This window comes from Carassius carassius, chromosome 22 (assembly GCF_963082965.1).
Source record: "Carassius carassius chromosome 22, fCarCar2.1, whole genome shotgun sequence".
In the NCBI taxonomy this organism is placed as follows: domain Eukaryota; kingdom Metazoa; phylum Chordata; class Actinopteri; order Cypriniformes; family Cyprinidae; genus Carassius; species Carassius carassius.
Genome location: NC_081776.1, coordinates 14,956,795 through 14,975,383, shown reverse-complemented (window position 1 = coordinate 14,975,383; position 18,589 = coordinate 14,956,795). Strand labels below are relative to the sequence as shown.

Sequence of the window (18,589 nt, the reverse complement as noted above, 5' to 3'; positions counted from 1 at the left end):
AGGTTAGGAAAATATCACCCCGAGTCTTATATGAGGCAACAGTTGGCTGTAATTGTCTGAAGCTTACATTAGCACTGATTTCATTGCATTTTTTTCTTGGCAGTCAGTGAGCCAGTCATAATGTTAGCCAATAACTAGACCGCTATTTGGGAATTGTTTTAGCAAACTCTCATTCAAGACTGGCTCCATTTGTCTTTGGAACACCCCCCTCCTGATGGATAAATAAAACTCCATTTGTACATTATTTTCCCATTTCACTGGGAAAGACACTTTACAAAGTGCACTGAATGTTGACTGACGAGGATATGAATGCCTTTATATAAACATCCTAGAGACTCCACAAACCATTAGCAGAGTTAGCTTTTGCTCCAAAACCCAGTGATCTGCCTCACTGCCTACTGTATATTGGCAGTTGTTTTCTAAACGTGGAAACATTTTGGCAAACTGTGTCCAAAAAAAAAAAGTTTTATTTGCTATTGTTTAATAGTGTAACGATGCACAAAGCACCGCTCACACCAAAGTCACTTTCGAGTTTTATATTCCACTCAGGAGATTTGATTAGCAATTGATTTCAGTGGAGTTTGACGTTAGCATGAGGCTAAGCTAACAGTGTATTCTGGTTCGGAAAAAATATTAGGTAAAAAATCTATTTTAAAGTACACTATTACTAATAACAATACTTTTTGGTACAGAATGAAGTGTTACTTGTACGTTGTGTTGGCCATTTTGGATTAGCTTTTTCACTGAGCTTGTTGCAGTTCATTTTGTGATTGCTTTCTCCTCATATCATACATGTATTTCTCAAGCCAGTGAGAAGATAGGGATGAGTAGAGGGTGACAAAGACTACAAATATACAACCTCGGGAAGTAAATGCCTTTTATTAGCAAAATAAGGGAAATGAGTGTACAAATGTTCCCCCAATAAGGAGAACACACAGACAGAGGTGGCAGTTTTCTTTAAAATCAATCAGCAGTATCGCTTGCCTCAAACGTCTGTTTGCAGACATTATTATATTGTTGTTGTTTTATTTCTCCGTGAATCCCGAACCCCTTCTCAGTCCCTCTGTCTCTTAGTGGCGTTCCTCATGATACGTAATTCTCTGAGCAGTATGCCGTTAAAATGGCGGCCAGTGTCTGATGACAGGTGCTTCAGAGACAGATTCCAAGTCCTGCGTCTGACAGCTGAACAGCACTCCTCTCCATCTGAAGCGGCTGTTGGGTCTACTCTTGTTGCCATGGAGACCCACAGGTTTGGACCACCGCTCACTGTATTAACCATTAGTTTTCTCGACATTACGTATTTTATATATATATATATATATATATATATATATATATATATACGCAAACAGATAAACACAAACTCTCTCTCTCACACACACACACACACCCACATTATGCATATAAGGATTTGTGCTCTCAGATTAGTAACATCCAGTATGAATTGTTTTAATGTTGGAGAGATATTCAGCAGGCTAACTCAAAGCAAATGGACAAAGACTACTGAAACGCATGCAAAGGCACGAGAACCAACAAACCGGATTGAGAAGCACAATCTTCCTCTCTCCCCATAGCAACAACCGCAAAGGCAAAAAAAAAAACACCAAGTAACATTTTACAAGTAAAGGGGAACTCCTCTGATGCAAGAAAGCGAAATAAAAAGAAATCCATCATCTAAAAGAAACAAACTTGTGTCAGGGTGAAAAATACACAACATGGCTGCGACAGCAACGACTGTACGAACATTCGACACAATTCATTTTTAAATGCTACGTTTGAAAATTTCCAGAGACAAAAACCATAAATAAAGCCGACAAAAGTTGCGTAATGTACAGCACTGGTCCAAGACCAATTTGCTCCAGACTTATTCTTGCAATCTTTCTCCAACAAAATGCACGTCAAAACTGGCTTCCGTTGCACCTAAAAGGAAAAAAAAGGAGTTACTTAAATGTGACCATCCAAATTCGAACAAGGCATAAAGAGTAAACTACTTACTGCTAATTTTTGTTTAGTTCACACCCATCATTACAATTCAACATTTAACATCATGATTAAAAGATAGTATGTAACATCATGATTATAGAACAACTACCATTCAGAAGTTTGTCATGGATAAGATTTTGTGCTTATTCCTTCAGAATCAAAAAATACATTAAAAAGTAATAGTGTGAAATAATAGTATTATTACAATTGCACTTAACTGTTTTCTATTTTAATATATTTAAAAATTATATTTATTCAGATCAAAGCTGAATTTTCAGCATCATTAAGAATATGCTGATTTGGTTCTCAAGAAACAATTTTTATTCTTTTAATATCTTTGATGAATAACAAGTTCAAGTTTTTCATCTGAATGCATCTTTGCGGAGTAAAAATATAGATTTTAAAAAGCTTTTGCCCCCTTAGGAGGTAGTCCGGCCTGACACTAATGCCATGAAGAATCAGTTCACCAAAAATGCATCATTCTTTACCAAAACAATGAACGAACTACAAACATGACCTTTAAACACACATTTGTTCTGCAGTGTTTATTCCATGATAGCTCCAGGCCAAGTATGTTACTTCCTCCGCACTATGAACATTGATTATTTTGCATATAAGCACACCAGCTTTGCATAGGCATGCATGACTTTTACGAAGCTGATCCTCACCAGATACAAGCCAGCTTCTAGAAGAGTCCACAGTCCTTCAAGTTGTTCTTGATAATGACATCGGTCACTGCGTCAAAGACAAACTGCACGTTCTTGGTGTCGGTGGCGCAGGTGAAGTGAGTGTAGATCTCCTTGGTATCTTTCCGCTTATTCAGATCTTCAAACTGACACTGGATGTAGGCGGCAGCCTCTTCATATGTATTAGACCCTGTGAGATGGACAGGAAATATGATGATGTCACATGTTCCTGTGGCATAAAATAACTGGAAACAATGCTATATATAAAGGACCACTTAAATGTTATTCCATCAGTATATTGTTACAAATCCAGTATGGGGGTCTGACCTGCATATTCTGGATAGCAGATGGTCAGCGGGCTCTTCTTGATTTTCTCCTCAAACAGATCTTTCTTATTGAGGAACAGGATGATCGAGGTGTCCGTGAACCATTTGTTGTTGCAGATGCTGTCGAACAGCTTCATGCTCTCATGCATTCGATTCTGCAGAAAGAGAAATTGGTTGATGGAATATAAGAAATTAGGACTTTGAGAAATAGAGAGGGGGTGTCGATTAAGCATCTTGGCTTGGAAGCAATTTTAAACACTATTTTATTTTACACAGTGAATATACACAGTCTACTCAGTGATTATTTACTATAAAGGTTACATCTTTGTATCGAGTTGCCATTCAATGCCAGTCAATTATTACCTGTTTGCAATCCCTTATTAAAGTAAGACTGAAACTGAATCGATATGACTTTTACAGATTATGTGATAAATGCAAGAACTGGTTTTCTCGTCAGGCTTAATTTACCCTCCATTCACACATTCAAACAGATTTCATATAATAGGACCTGTATACAATATGATCATTATAAAATCTATAATAGGTTTACAGGGATAAAGGAGTTATGTAGCGGAATGTCCTATTTGCTGAAATAACTTAAATGTCAGATTGTTGCTCAAACAAAGCTATCAGAAGAAGATGAAATTTACAGAATTTTCTGTTTTGGGCAACTATCGATTTAAGACCACAGTATACAGATGAACATTTTCTGTATAAAATACAGAAATACCAATGCTTGCAAGGCAAAAAAAAATTTTGTTGTTGTTTTTCTTTTACTTTGTTTTTCATTTAATATTAATATTTGATTTGATTTAAGCTTTATTTCAATTAACAAAAACGTTTTAATATTCTATACTTTTAATTAATAAAAAATGTAAGTAGAAAGAAGAATTATCACAATTCTGTACACAAATAAACCCTTAAGAAATTTAAGAAAAATATCTTTCACTGGCCATTCAAAAACGAACATTTACTACTACAAAAAAAGAAAGTTTGGATTAAATTTGCACATTTCGTGCTTCCAGCTTGAACCACAAAACATGGATTTTCTATATACACTGCCTTGCAGGCACTGTAATTTTGTATTTTTTGAAACCACAGGAAGTACTTTGGTACCATCTCTTCATCTTCGGCCAGCACCAGGTCATAATCGCTCAGTGCCACGCAGAAGATGATGGCAGTTACACCTTCAAAACAGTGGATCCATTTTTTTCTCTCGGACCTTTGTCCCCCAACATCAAACATCCTGAAATACATGACATTTTAAAATGGTTATCAAGTTTCTGTAACTCTGTTCTAAACTAGTGAGCTGTCTTACTAAGGGAGCATACTAGCTGACGTGAAACCACAGAAGTGATCGTTGTGGTACTCGCAATGGTGTGTCCCCGAAAATAGTGTTCTTATGAGACATGCACCTGAGACAGTTGCTTTTAATAGAGTTCAGTGTTTGCATGTTGCTAAGCTATTGCTGCTTTAATTAGCATAAAAATACATAACATACACAAATAGTGAGTTGAAAAATTGTTTTAAACTCTGAGAGGTCTATAGCTAAATATGGGCATAAAAACTGACGATATGTACTTCCTCTTCCTGTCTGAATCAGAGTGCAAACCAGTCTGAGACTGACACTTCTCCATTTGTCTCTCTCTGCTTCTCTTTTCTATCACTCGTGCACATGATTGCAATCACACACTATCTGCACGGTCTATACTATAAAGTACTTCCTAATAGTTCAATCCATGGATAAGCAAATGCATACGATATTCTATTAAGTGTAATAAAGCTAATACATCACTATGGAGTCATATTTATCCTTGGAAAAAAAAAAAAAAATATATATATATATATTTGAACAGTTAAGATTTTTTTGTATTATAATTTCAATGACAATTAAAAACAATCCCCAAAATTCCATTACTGTATTAATTTTAGCATAAATTCAGTACAACTAATACTACCATAATGTATGTACAATTATATTCTACAAGTGTACATTATGGTAATAATGAAAAGTAATATTTTCTCACTTCAATAATAATGAGATTTTCTTGCATTATTATAAGCTACTGAGAATTGGAGAACAGAAAATGTCCCAAATGGTCCTAAAATAGGCTTGATTTTTGTGCATACTATAATTTCTTTTTCTTGTGGTTTTGGGTTTGGTCGATTTGCCAAGAATATGTTTTGGATATATTTTTTTGAATAAAGCAACCCTGAAGTGCTCACTTAAAGTGGAGGTCTTTGAAAGTGAAGTGTGTCTCAACAATGCCCGTGGTTTTGACTCGAGTCCTCAGCACATCCTGTTGAGTGGGTATATAGGTGGCCTGCGATATTCTGTCCAAATCATTCAGGTAGCTGTGGAGATATAACAGGGAGGGAGGTTTTAGTTCAGATGAAATGAAAACGTCTTGAGTGCAGTTCGTGCTTTCATTAAATCTCTTGGCCCAGAGGTCCCGACTGGGTCTCTCACAAGACGGGAATAGGTGAAGACGGGGATTTAAAATTTCAACCTGCCAAAACAGATTTTTATTCGCGTCCACTCAAACAGTTGCACAACAGTCAGCAAGGCCGTTTCCTGAAAAACAAACAATGTGTTGTCACGTCTGCCAACTGCCCACTCCATATGATGTTCATGGTCCTGTCTAAAATGGTGTGACAGAGGCTACACTTTAGCTCGCAATTTGGTAATGCTTAGTAACAGCGTAAACAAAATCCAAACACCATTATGCACTCACAAATATACAAATGAGACATCTACCACACACACACAAATTTACATAGAAGCTCTGTTCCAAAGCCTAGCGAGCTACCTACTTTTCTAAATGGCATCCTTATATCACGCTTCATTTTGGATGAACTGTAAACCACACTGAAATGAGTCTGTAACAGAGAAGGCAATCCCGGATTACCAGAAATTGAAAAGTCTAGTTTGGTCGACTAGTGTGATCACTCCACACCGTACTGGTTCAGTTTGCGCAGAATGCATATAATGTGGGCACTAACCACGAAACTCGAGACACATCACACTTTCTGCACGACATAAGTGATAGATTAATTAAGAAACATATTGCGCATGTGAGAGAACCAGGTGTTACTGCACCCCAAACCACTCAAACTAATAAGCCACAAAGTTAGCATTAGGACGTACTCCATTGTGCTGAGCGAGAACTCGTTTCTTCCCCTTTTTTTTACGCTTGCATCGTAATGCCGTAAGCGTGCTCAGGCCTGTTAAAGTGCAATGTGAGTGCAGGGCAGCGGGGCATTGAGAGGGGGGACAATCGTGCCTGACCACTGGCAAGGCAACTGTGCCCTAGTGTACCTCTAATAGACAGTAAGACAGCTCATTAGGTTTTGGAACTGAATTAAAGAAACTCAAACACAAACAGTTGTACGAAAACAGCACTGCCATAACAGTTTGATTCAGGGGAAAAGGAATTTCTAAGTACACTTCATAACTGTTTTCTCTAATTGATTTAACTTGTTTATCTTTGTCACCAGTTTGATACAACATTAAACTTTAACATACACCCACACATATTTGCATGCTTCAACTGTAGCATGTGACACACTTTCTTCTGTGTATTTTTCTAACGTGAATATGAACATTTTATTTGTGTGGCTAGTGTCGGACGGAGGTTTTCTGAGTCTAGGGCAATGGCATGTTGTAGTAAGCAGGCAGCTATAGTGGGGCAAATATTGACAAAACATATCCTACAAACTCGTTCAGTAGGAGTCTGGATACGGTAAGACAGGAGATCTCAGTGTACCGGATAAAGCTGTTCGAACTTGCTGTTTTGGCAGTGGCTGGTGTTCAGTGAACAAGAAAAACAGAAGAGGAGGGAACTAGAAAACAGAAGGGGGAATGAACGGTTGAGCACCCAAAAAGGATTGCAGGCTTTGTTGTGTGGGAAAATCTGAGTACAGTTCTATACATTCTGAAACTCTAGAAGAGACACAGATTACTAAGGTCATTATCATAGATGCTAAAGTTTCAATTTGCTCTCCAATCGAAATATTAAAAAGATCTCGGATGTGATTCATCACATAATACTTTATCGCTTCACACTTGGTTAGAATGTAGTGTAAGGTGAAGCAGAGGACAATAATGCGAGAAACGCATGAAAACAGCATGGGGGCTTAAACGGCTAGAGGAAGACAAAGATACCCACTATGCTGCTGAATCGTTGAGCTGGTACTCTCTGGATCGACTGAAACAGGCCTGCACTCCACTGTCCTTCCACAAACGCTTTATCACTCCAGCCAGCTCTGCTGTCATGAAACCCTCCTCAGCACTGCCCGCCAACACAAACAATTGCCTCGCATCATCCTGAGACACAGAGAGTACAGCAGATTTCAATTCAATTATCATTGTCCTGTTTTATTGCATTGTCATATCAGGACAGTTGTAGTACCCTGACATTATTTACTTTATAATATATATAAAAACAACAACAAAAAATTCTTAAATTAAGTGTATTTCAAGTGTATTATTTTTCATCAACTGCAACATTGACTATCAAAGGCAATTCATTTAATTGAACATCCAGCTAGCATACTGACCAGTACAATTTCTCCTGTTCTTTCATATTCTTGTAGTGTCTGTGAATCTACACAAGTGGGCTGTAGGTGACATGAAGGGCACCAGGCCACCAATCCTGTGACTCACCGCTCGTGCTGCATCTCCGAAATCTATCTTAAGTCGCCCCATGGCACGAATGATGGCGATGATAGACTGAATAGTGTTGCTGTAGACAACAGCTTTGTACTGTTTGCACTCCTCCTCCGAGTAGCCTGCCTCGTGGATGATTCTATGTAGAGAGATATGAGTAACCAATAAATCATATTCCGACTAAAACTGTCTAATTAATTCTAATTAGATTAGAAAATGAAAACGAGTTACTTACTTCATTTGTTTGACTATTGTACTCTTCCCAGACTCTCCAGCACCTGTCAAAGAGCAGTTGCGTAAGAGATAGCTTATGTCTACAAACAATACAAGAAGTGCAAGCGTCTAGACATAGTGAATTTCAAGAACAACAGTGGCTTAATGAAACTCGTATGAGCCCCACAAGACAGAAAATGAAAATAAAAAAGATGCAAAAGCCTGACAGTTTCATCTTGACGCTTTGTTTCTGAGGGGCCCCTGCGTGAATTTTTAAAACCCTGTTGAGCGATGTAGACAAGATCCTGAAAATACGAGATCTAAGACAGTGAACATTGTTGTACGTAGTTGTTCTAACACTTTCATTATTTCATTATTGCCTATGAATATTTCATTGACTTCTCAGAGTGGTGCTTGAATGGGGAAAAAATTATCACATTTACTCCCTGGTGTCATCCCAAAAAAACTACAGCTTTCTATCTTCAGTGATGTAGTTTCAAAGAATGTTTATGGAGTCGGACAGTCGCAATCTCCATCCTCTTTCATTGTATGGAAAAGAGAAGCGTGAACATTGTGCTAAACATCTCCTTTTATGGTTTATAGAAGAAAGGCCATACGGCTTGACATGAGAGTGAATAAATAAAATGCTGAGTAGATAAAATCATCAGACCACACTTGCTGGTTCAGTCCCGTGTATGTTTACAAATGTGCACTGCTGGTAAACTCTGTCAGCCTTCTACTGCTGCATTGATTGGTTCGATAATGGCTCCACTTATAAAATGCAATTTTACCTGCTTATCTACTTGGATATCGTTACCTAGCACAGAGACCGGAAACTCCACTGCTGTGTGTGTGTTGTCTTGACCTGAACAGAAAGTCAAATGTGCGTGCCTCGCTTTGTGTCCAGCAAGCGGGAGAGTAAAAGTTTTTCACCACAGTGAAAATGTTGTAGCCTATTTGAAAGTCTAAATGCCAACAAATATGAACCGAAGCAGAATATTTCTGTAAATAAAATGAGAAATTAGATTTTTGGAAATGATTACATACATTATTTTTCAATACATTTTTACTTTTGTATGCTCTGGAGTTATTGGAAATGTTTGGATCAGATGAATTGGAAAACAAATTCTATGTAGCCACCACTGGAATCATGATCCATGAAGAAATGCATCTGTAATGATAGTATGTAATAATAAACATTGTCACAGTCGCAAAAAAAAAAAAAACGTATTAGCTTGTTTTATTTCACAATATCAGTCTTTTAGCATTACACTAGCATAAAAACAATAATAGGCATTATTATTAATATTATTATAATTATTATTATTATGGTTATTTCGTCGTAATATTGAAAGTAGGCTATTATTGATAACAGCAAGGCTATAGACTATATGTCAGCACTTGTTGTATTGGAAGTGTCTACCCTGCTTTTTTCCGAACAGCAATTTTAGCTTCGCAATAGAACATAAAAACAACTAGAACAAAAGTTCCTAGACGACAGTGACGTGCATCTTTAACCATGGAAAAAAAAATCACAAAAGCAGAAATTATACGCGGTCTGTGTATAATGGTGGATTTGTGTTTTGTAATTTTAATAAAATAACAATGTTATAATAAAATATACACACATTTAGGAAAAGTCAGGCTATTATAGTCATATGATTTGTATTTCAACAAAGTTATTACATTTTAAAATTTAAAAACGGTCAAAATGACTGCCTTGGTAGTTTTAGTGTTAATAATGTATTTCTGTAACTGATTTAATAGCATTTTTAGCTGGGGCAATCTGTCTGTATTATGGGTTACAATGGAAAACATAAGCAAGTGGATGGTGACCGATCAACTTCTAAGGGCTCAAGAGTTTGGAAAAATGGTTCGACCATTTGAGCTCAATAGACTCAAATAACAGACCATCACTTTGTGGATGGTAACTGATCTACTACAACACCGTACACAAAGGTATATTAAATACATTTACATATTGCTGAATACAGGTTTTAAAATATTTTACCAACACTGGTTTGCTGCTTATTTTTCTAGAAAATAATAATCAATATACGCATATATGCCTGATGAATATATATATATATGATAAATATATCGTTTTAGTTAATTGTAACAACACTGATAGAGGAGGTTTATTCAATTCATTAAATATGAATGACAGCTTGAATGTATATTTTAATAAATTAAAAGATATGGAAAAAATAAGGTATTTCCACCCTTATGTGTTTTGCTCCCTGTTATCAGTGTGTAAAATCGGACAAACCCAGAGAAACGTGCCACTAGAGGAACAAGGTGCGAGCCAGTTTCTATTCGTGAAAATGAACTGTGAAGGAGCTGTGAGCCATGGCACAGTTACACTCATCTAGCTTTTGTCAGTCTGATGCATAGCCGAGTCCGGACTCTTATCACACTGCCATAGAAACCAGGCCTGTTTCTGAGGACATGCTGCCAAAGAGGGCCCAGATACCTGATGGGCACATGTCAGTGAAAGGCAGCTCTACAGTGTATCGCTCATATGCATGCCTTTCCAGTAATGCATGATAGTTCCTATTTGTCATAGTAACTTGCTCTTGGCTTCCTGCTGATTGTATGCAAAAAGCTTGTGCCAATTTACTGTGGCAGATAAACCTCTTCTCTCTGATCATTGTTTCTGGTGGCCCATGTTGTGTGGTCAAATGTCTGGATGTAAATATGCAGTGTAAATTGTTAGAACTGTAATGATTTGTTGACATAACCATCTAGTATGAAACAAAAAAAGGGTGTACATTTAAGTCAGTCGTAAATTAGTCGTTTACTTACAGTAGAAGTTTTCAGCGCGTTCGTTTTGACAACATCAAGATTCCAAATGGGAGAAATCCTCAGATAAAGCTTCACTTAGTTTGTCGTTTAGCTGCATGGTAGTAAAAAATGACTACAGCTTCAAAATGAGATCATTTATGATAAAATGTCAATATTCGACAAAACAGCTGATTAATCTGCCTGGCTGATAATTCACTGCATCTTTTGTGGACTTAGCGAACCAAGCAGTTCCTCACAAGAGAACACACACCATGGACACACTTGAACACCTTGTACAACGTATAAATTAGGTCAGAGTTTTGGGACGCAGTGAGCAGACCTGCTGATACGACTGCTGGAGCGTGATAAACAAATGTCAACAGATGCTGGAATTGCTTTGGATGAAACCTTTTCCTTCTATGGTGTATCTCACAAAGTAGTTTTTAAGTTATATTTCACCCTAAAATTATTTTGAATTAAAAAGCCTTTTTTGCCTGTTATAGATCCCATTCAAGAGTGCAAATATCTTAATAAATACAAATTTATACATTTATATTGCCTTGGAAACTAGGGATGCATGATAAATATCGCCTGATATTTAATGTGCATCTTACTGCTGATTACAGAACCAAAGATGCGCATTAAATATCGGGCAATATTTATCATGCATCCCTATTGGAAACTATTTGTATAGTGAAAAGCATTCAAATACCTTTTTTTCACAACATAGTAATTATATGTCTGATTAAGTAATAGACAAATAAGCAGACTTGCAAATACCAATTTCATATATTTCAAAAATTTATATATTTTCAAAAATTACAATCGTGCATCTATCTCCTACATGTGTATGAATTTCTTCTGTTGAACCCAAAAGAAGATATTTTGAAGAGTACTGGTAAATAAACAGTTGCTGGTAGCCACTGACTTCCATAGATTTGTTTTTCCATACAGGTTTGGAACAACATGAGGGTGAGTAAAGGATGACAGAATTGTCATTTTTGGGTGAGCTATCTCTTTATTATTTGAGGGGGAACCTCTGACATCATGACTACTTCTTTCTGGACTTTCAAGGATGCCTCTACCCATTTTTGTACAGTTAGCAATTGATAACAGACTTGCATCACTGCCCTATCTGTGAAACACAACTCCAGGGTGTCTCAACACACTGACACCATGTGACAACTTTAATGCAATGCTTTGTCGCACTGCCCGGTCTTATTAGATTACAGTAAACACACGCTCCGTATTACATTACACACTTTAAGCCCTTCTAATGAACCTCATACGCAGATACATTTTCACATCTTGTTTTTGTAGGTGAGATCCAATTTCATAAAGATGACCAGTGTAATTGTTGTGCCACTAAATAGAATTACATAAATGAATAAGACTTTTTTTACATTTTGGGTCAATTGATGGAACTGTCACTTGCCCTTTTGGGTCAGCAATCTTAAAATGTGTGTGTGTGTGTGTGTGTGTGTGTGTGTGTGTGTGTGTGTGTGATCCTGGACTAATTTTTTCCCAAAAAATTATGTCATAATCTTGGTAGCATCATTAAAACGGGGTTGAATATTACAAACCAGAAATCAGAAATGTTGACATGTATGGAGTGTTTCTAAATGTATGACTTGAATTGTCTTATAAATGTATAATAACTGTATAGTTTCAATTATTGATCTTTTGTTTTGTTTTTTTAGAAATGTAAATTTAACATTTGATAAGTAAAAACTGCTTAATTTTAATGTAAAATGTATACATTTTAAATTTGTAAATGCAAACATAGAATCATACATCTATATACAATTATGAATTTAACTTTTGTGAGACCAACTGATCAAAATTCTAACCAGCACCTCATCTACTGTTGGTCGAAAAACAGTTAGCCCCACCCCAAACTCACGCCATTGGTTGAATCATAAGTTGACTGCTTTCACAAACAGATCAATATTTTGAAAGCACCACAGGGTCAATATACAAACAGCTTACTTTTGCAGAAAAAACGAAACGAAACGAAAATACACACTTCTCCTTTAAATCCCAAAGCACACTCTACAGTAGCTACTCTACTACTTTTAGTAACAGCTCAATGTAAACATTTGACCTGGCAGCGACATAGATGAGCAGACACCTGTAATTGGAAAGACTCCTTCAGAAGAAAAGAGAACAGGAATAGAGAGGCCACATTATTTTAATTATGTCTCACCACAGAGGCCTGTAGCCCAGGGGGACTTATCAATGTACCCATCCATGGGAACGACAGCAGGAAACACAGAGCCACGCAGACGCAAAGAGTTTATTAGATGACCCAAGATGAACAGTTTGTTCTTTTGGCGCCCAATAAAATCATGATGCGAACTCTCATTTGAGCACGTAAACACCTAATGAGGATTAACAATCTCATTTGGTATTCTCAAAACATCATCTATTGAGCTGACTCATCAAACAGCTGATGCTCACAGGAGTTCTTGGGCTTTTTAATTTGTAAACTTGTTCATTCTCTTCTGCAGGGTTTGGATTAACCTTAAAGTCAAACTGTGATGGCGTTAAACTGGAAAAAAAAAAATAGGATGTGACTTGATTAGATCAGGAATTGACTTAAAAGTGATTTTACAAAAACTTAGAATGCCTAAATAGGAAGTAAATCAATTTAAACTTGTAATTATAAATAGTGCATATTTACACGCCGACTCCAAAATTATTACAATCAAAATAAAGGAAGCATGTTTTATAATATATTGATTTTTAATAGACTTTCAAAGACAGCAAGTATTATCAAGGCCGGTATCACAGATAGGAATGCCAATTCATTAATTTATAAAGTAACTGATTTTTTTTTAATTCTTTGTAAACAAATCATTTTGTATAAATCATTTTATTTGATTTTACCAATTTTACCATTATATTTTAAGATTAATCTCTTTTTTACCAATTTCTAAGAATACAATGAGTAAATAGTCATTTATTATATTTGAAAAGTCAATAATATTATATTTATTGTATTATTATATTTAAAAACTACTATATTTGAAAGTAATTTTTTTATTAGCACTTTTTATGTAACAGTACAGTATAACCGTACACATTAATGAATGTGCTTATTTCCTCAGCCCTACAAAATTGTTATCAGCCGAATAGGAAATTCTTTTCAGAGTTGGAGAACGTGAACACAAAAGGACATGTCAGCCAGAAAAAAGAAAGTCATCATTCACATTAATGATTTGGGGGGGGGGGAAATGCACCATGAATAAATGGTGACTGAGGCTGTCGATCACTGAAATTTTTCAAAATATTTCCTTTTGTGTTTGAAGGAAAAGATAAAGTCAACATATGGTCATTTTTGATTCTGTGTTGACTTTAAAAGGCATTACAATAGTACACAAGTGAAAAACACTCAAATGTTGTCGTGTTGAAGTGCTTTGTGATGGTAATTTATTGAACTGACCCTCTGATGACATCACTGGAATGCACAACAGAGCCTCTTAAAACCCCTCAAACAGTGACACGTCAAAAGGCCGATCTATGCTTTTGCTCACCCACACAAACAGCTACCTTATAACAGATAATAACATCATACACCAGCTTTGAAAAATGACCAAGATGAAAAAGCTTTACCATGACGGATATATTCCGCACTGAACACTCTTCTTGATTCCTTGTGTTTTTCATTAAAGGAGATATTCAAGGGTATGGTGATGCTAAGGCTGTGCAATTAATCGAAAAAACGATTCGATTTCGATTTTGGCCTCCAACGATTATTATGAAAATACAATAATCGAGTATAAACGATTGTTGCGCCCCGCCCCCTTTTGCAGCGCTGCGATTTCGTTCATGCATAAAAGCCCAATTTCTCGTGCAGATCAGTACAATCATGTAATGTGACATTTGCAAAATGGGACGTGCTTGATTTATCGAAGTATATTTATACATGTTTTTAAAAGCGTGAAAGAGAACTTGCAGTGCTCCTCAGGAAGAGATATAGCCTAAGCCCAGAGGCGGAACACAACTCGGACATGTAAAGTCATCTTATAGCTCAAAAATGTGTCAAAATGTTGCGCTTGGTGATTTTTCATATATACCTTCGTTTGCCATGTTATAAATGAATGTAAAGACTTGAGAATGAAAATATGCGTGTAAATGGTCATTTGGATCCGTGCAGCTCTTAAAGTGACAGCGGGCTATGTTTTATTTTACATTTGATTATTCATTTCTGTAGGAGGTTGTACCACGCTACATGAACCTTTTCATATAAAATAAAATAAATACACATCAGAGCCAAACTAAAACTGAAATGAGACATTGAATAGTATAGTGAATAAATGAAATAATCATACTGCTTGATACTTGCATAAAAAAAAAATATTAAAGCACAGTTTGTTTCATTTTTGTCTTTTTATTCTGTTGTATTTGTCTTTGGTTTTATTTCTGACAGTTTAATTATTTTCAATAATTTTGAGGACTTTTGTTTGTTTGAAATTTCGCTGGCCTCTGCAATGTAGATGTCATAGCAACCTTGTTTACAGATATTTAGATATTGATCACTATATTTTAAATAAATCACTCGTATAAAGTTTTGGTCATATGGCTCCCTCACAATCGTTTTAAATAATTGTGATTACAATATTGACCAAAATAATCGTGATTATGATTTTTGCCATAATTGAGCAGCCCAAGGTGGTGCATCACTGCAGTGTTTCTGTGTGTAAGTGATCAAGAGAAAGATGGTCTGAGGTTTACATAGACATTAGTGCTGTTACATTAGGCCCAGTCAGTATGCTTTCATCCCTGCAGCTCCAAACACCACACACACACACACACACACACACACACCTCCGCTGAGACCAGCTGTCCAGCAATCAGTTGGGTTATCACACACAAGCTTCAGGTTATGATCCGCAAAACACCACACCCTGATCTCTATGGTGCACAAACACTAGCCATTTCCTGCCAAAAGCTGCTAAAACAACATCTACTGAAAATCAACCAAACTGGAAAAAAGAGACCGTGTCAGTGATAGACTGATACATATCAGCCGAAAAATAATAATCGGTCAACATTTAGCTAATTTGATATTTAAGCCAAAAACTGTACTCACTATGCTTTGGAACAGAAATGTTAATTTTGTGTAAATATCCAGAGACAGCCTTGTTAATGGACCGACCTTTTGTTTTTTAAACAGTATAATGTGTTTCTGATTTTAGATATTTTTTGTAAACTTTGAGAAAATATTGTCTAAATAAACCAATCACCTGGTAACATTAAATCAGATTATATAATTTAGTTTACATGTCATTGATAATGTACAGTCGGGCGATCAATACCGCAAAAGATTCCATTTGCTTATTTTGTATAAACCACCTGAAAACACATTTCAATTATTATTAAATATTAATATTAATTTAACTATAATTTAGGTATTTGTTATTATGCGAGAAAGAATATTTAAAATAGTTCACCAGAGAATGCAAACGCTGACCAATCAGTACTAAGAGCTACATGATAATTCAACTAGGATCACCACTGAGAATCGACACTAAAAGAAAATCATATTTGCTCCACCACAAATTATTTTGAGCAGATATGTTATGTATGTATGATGAATTACTTTCATATAAATCTACAAGTTTACTGGCCAAAAAAGCCCTAAAAAAATCTACTATCTGCCCATGAAATATATAAAATGGCTTTTTTTTTTCTAATGGATTGGATTTAAAATATTACTGGATCTTATCACAGTTGAACCGCTTATTGAAATGCTCATATTACACCATTTTGAAGCCAAACATTCGGCACATTGAGCGATTGCTTCATCGTGTGAGTATTCTGGCTGTTAAACCATGTCAGGTGTCAATGCACCCCAGCGTCAGACTCACGGGCTCGACTACGACCCTGTGCCTGGTACGGTTCTGTTTTAGACAAACAGATGAAGTCACCAAATCCTCCATGTGCTAGTTATTTCAGCAAACCAAAGAGGCTCTCCATATTTAATGCTCTTAGAGAGAGAGAGAGAGAGAGAGAGAGAGAGAGTGTGTGTGTGTGTGTGTGTGTGTGTGTGTTTGTTGGTTCCTTCCTTTCACCAGACTCCATTGGTGCCACTGTTATGGGTAATTTCCTAATTTGAACACATTAAGTTTGTGTGTCTGTGTGCATCTGCGTGTTGCCTGGAGACGAGTGGCAGCATTTGAGACACTGTCTCGCTAGCATCTTAGTTGAAGCAGCGTGTACTGAGGTCAAGATGACTGCAGACTTAAACGTAAAATTAGTAATACAGATTAATTCAAAATACACACCATGAGAAACACAAATGATGTATCTGTTGCCTGGTTTCAGTATGATATCTAGCAATCTTTTACCTTCTCACGCTCGCTGAAGAATGGAAAACTATTATTTTGTAGCCCTTAAATACATCAGGCCACTATTGGCTGAATTATGGCAGTTAGAATTTCTTTTTTTTAAATTCAATTGTTTCTATTATGCTAGCCTGATTGTCATAAACAATACTGCTGTTTCATAAAAAGGCTGTAAACTAATATTTTATAGCAAAACAATAATAAATTGCTCATGACAGTAAACAGTTTATGAATAAATGCGGTCTAGTGTTAGTAATTATAGACCAGGATTAAGGTTAGATAGTTGGGGTTAGAAAATAATGGATTCAGATTACCAAGACTCAACACAACAACAGTAAATTGTAAGTTACAATTGTATTGTACTGTGTTCTGTGTATGTTGTTTTGTACCAGTGACAGCTATATTTTCCAAAATCTGAATTTATTTAATATTTAGAGGTGGATTCGAAATGGGCAGAATTTAGGATTCATTGGATGATTAAAAATTAGGGTTAGTTAGACAGTTACATTAAAGGAGATTGGTTAGTTCTGGGTTCGGATTAGGGTTTGTTACAGCAGTCCAGAAATCACCCACAAATACGACTCATTTAAACACTAGACTTGCCTTCATCTATCATGAAAGAAGCAACAGGTCGCCATTGCCAGCCCCCTCCTATAGATGAAACCATCATCAACAAAGCAGACCCTTCAAAATAAAAAAAACACTTTCCGCCCATTTAAAGCTGTTTCCAGGGCATCACATAGTGTGAACTAGTTTGTTTTAAGTGCACTGCGACAGTTTTCTATGACAGCTCTGTTACTTTGTGGCCATTGAGCCTACTGGGACGACCAGTAATTCCTTCTGACCAACTGTTTCATTTATTATAATTCTGAACAAAATGAAATGTTGACCATCTCGACAGTTATAAAGGATGTAAAGCAATATAAAGATATCAAAACTATAAAAGTAACATCCCGAGTGCTGACGGGTTGAGTCGAGTAACGTTAGCCTAACGGGTGGGCATCAAAAAACTAACTTGCCATTACTCCAAAATCAAACTTTCCGTTACTTTTTAAATGGTAACTACAGCGTAATACAGTTTTAGTGACTGTGTAATGCAGTTACAACCAAGAAACGAGACAGATTAGGCCTCTCGTATGTGTTGAACTGTGTCTTACCGAGCAGCAGGAGTTTGACCTCTCTGGCCGCTTTCTCTCCGTCGTCTCTCAGGTTTCTGTCGATCATTTTACTCCTCTCCACCGCCGCCTTATCCTCCGTGCTTAACGTGCAGCCCATCCTCGCGACGATCCGAACCGTTTAAATCTCACGCGCAGCACTCAACATGCACCAGCTCTCTCCGGAAAACCACACGCCCTTCTTTAAAAAAGAAAACCAAGAGCCGAGAGCGAAAGTGGGTCTTTAAAATCAGAAAAATCAGAGGATGAGGTCTGGCACTTGCCTTGTTTGATCAAGACCGTTTCTTTTGCCGCCGTTATTTCACCGTAAATCCCTTCAAAGGGATGAATAAAGGTCCATAAACGCGTAGCGATCCGCTCCCCAGCGCGTCAGTCCTCTTTCACGAGCTCGCGCTGCTTCCTG

At 36.6% G+C, this 18,589-nt stretch overlaps 1 protein-coding gene across 1 annotated transcript; it reads right to left on the bottom strand.

Annotated features, from left to right (window-relative positions):
• Window positions 1-863: 863 nt before the first annotated feature.
• gnai1 (guanine nucleotide binding protein (G protein), alpha inhibiting activity polypeptide 1) lies at window positions 864-18,589 on the bottom strand. Its single transcript, XM_059505415.1, has 9 exons — window positions 18,169-18,589; window positions 7,900-7,942; window positions 7,662-7,803; window positions 7,165-7,322; window positions 5,222-5,350; window positions 4,112-4,241; window positions 2,997-3,150; window positions 2,652-2,859; window positions 864-1,920 (listed from the first exon to the last, which is right to left on the bottom strand). Exons 1-8 carry the CDS (start codon window positions 18,284-18,286, stop codon window positions 2,669-2,671), a joined length of 1,065 nt encoding a protein of 354 aa, XP_059361398.1. The 5' UTR covers window positions 18,287-18,589; the 3' UTR covers window positions 864-1,920; window positions 2,652-2,668.

What these genes read in the sequence shown, in the direction of transcription:
- gnai1 (XM_059505415.1), bottom strand. Translation starts at nt 18,286, where the DNA reads ATGGGCTGCACGTTAAGCACGGAGGATAAGGCGGCGGTGGAGAGGAGT. An exon ending in TCGGAGATGCAGCACGAGCG is followed by an intron (nt 7,323 to 7,661) that starts GTGAGTCACAGG and finishes TCTGTGTCTCAG; the next exon opens with GATGATGCGAGGCAATTGTT. An exon ending in CTCAACGATTCAGCAGCATA is followed by an intron (nt 5,351 to 7,164) that starts GTGGGTATCTTT and finishes ATATCTCCACAG; the next exon opens with CTACCTGAATGATTTGGACA.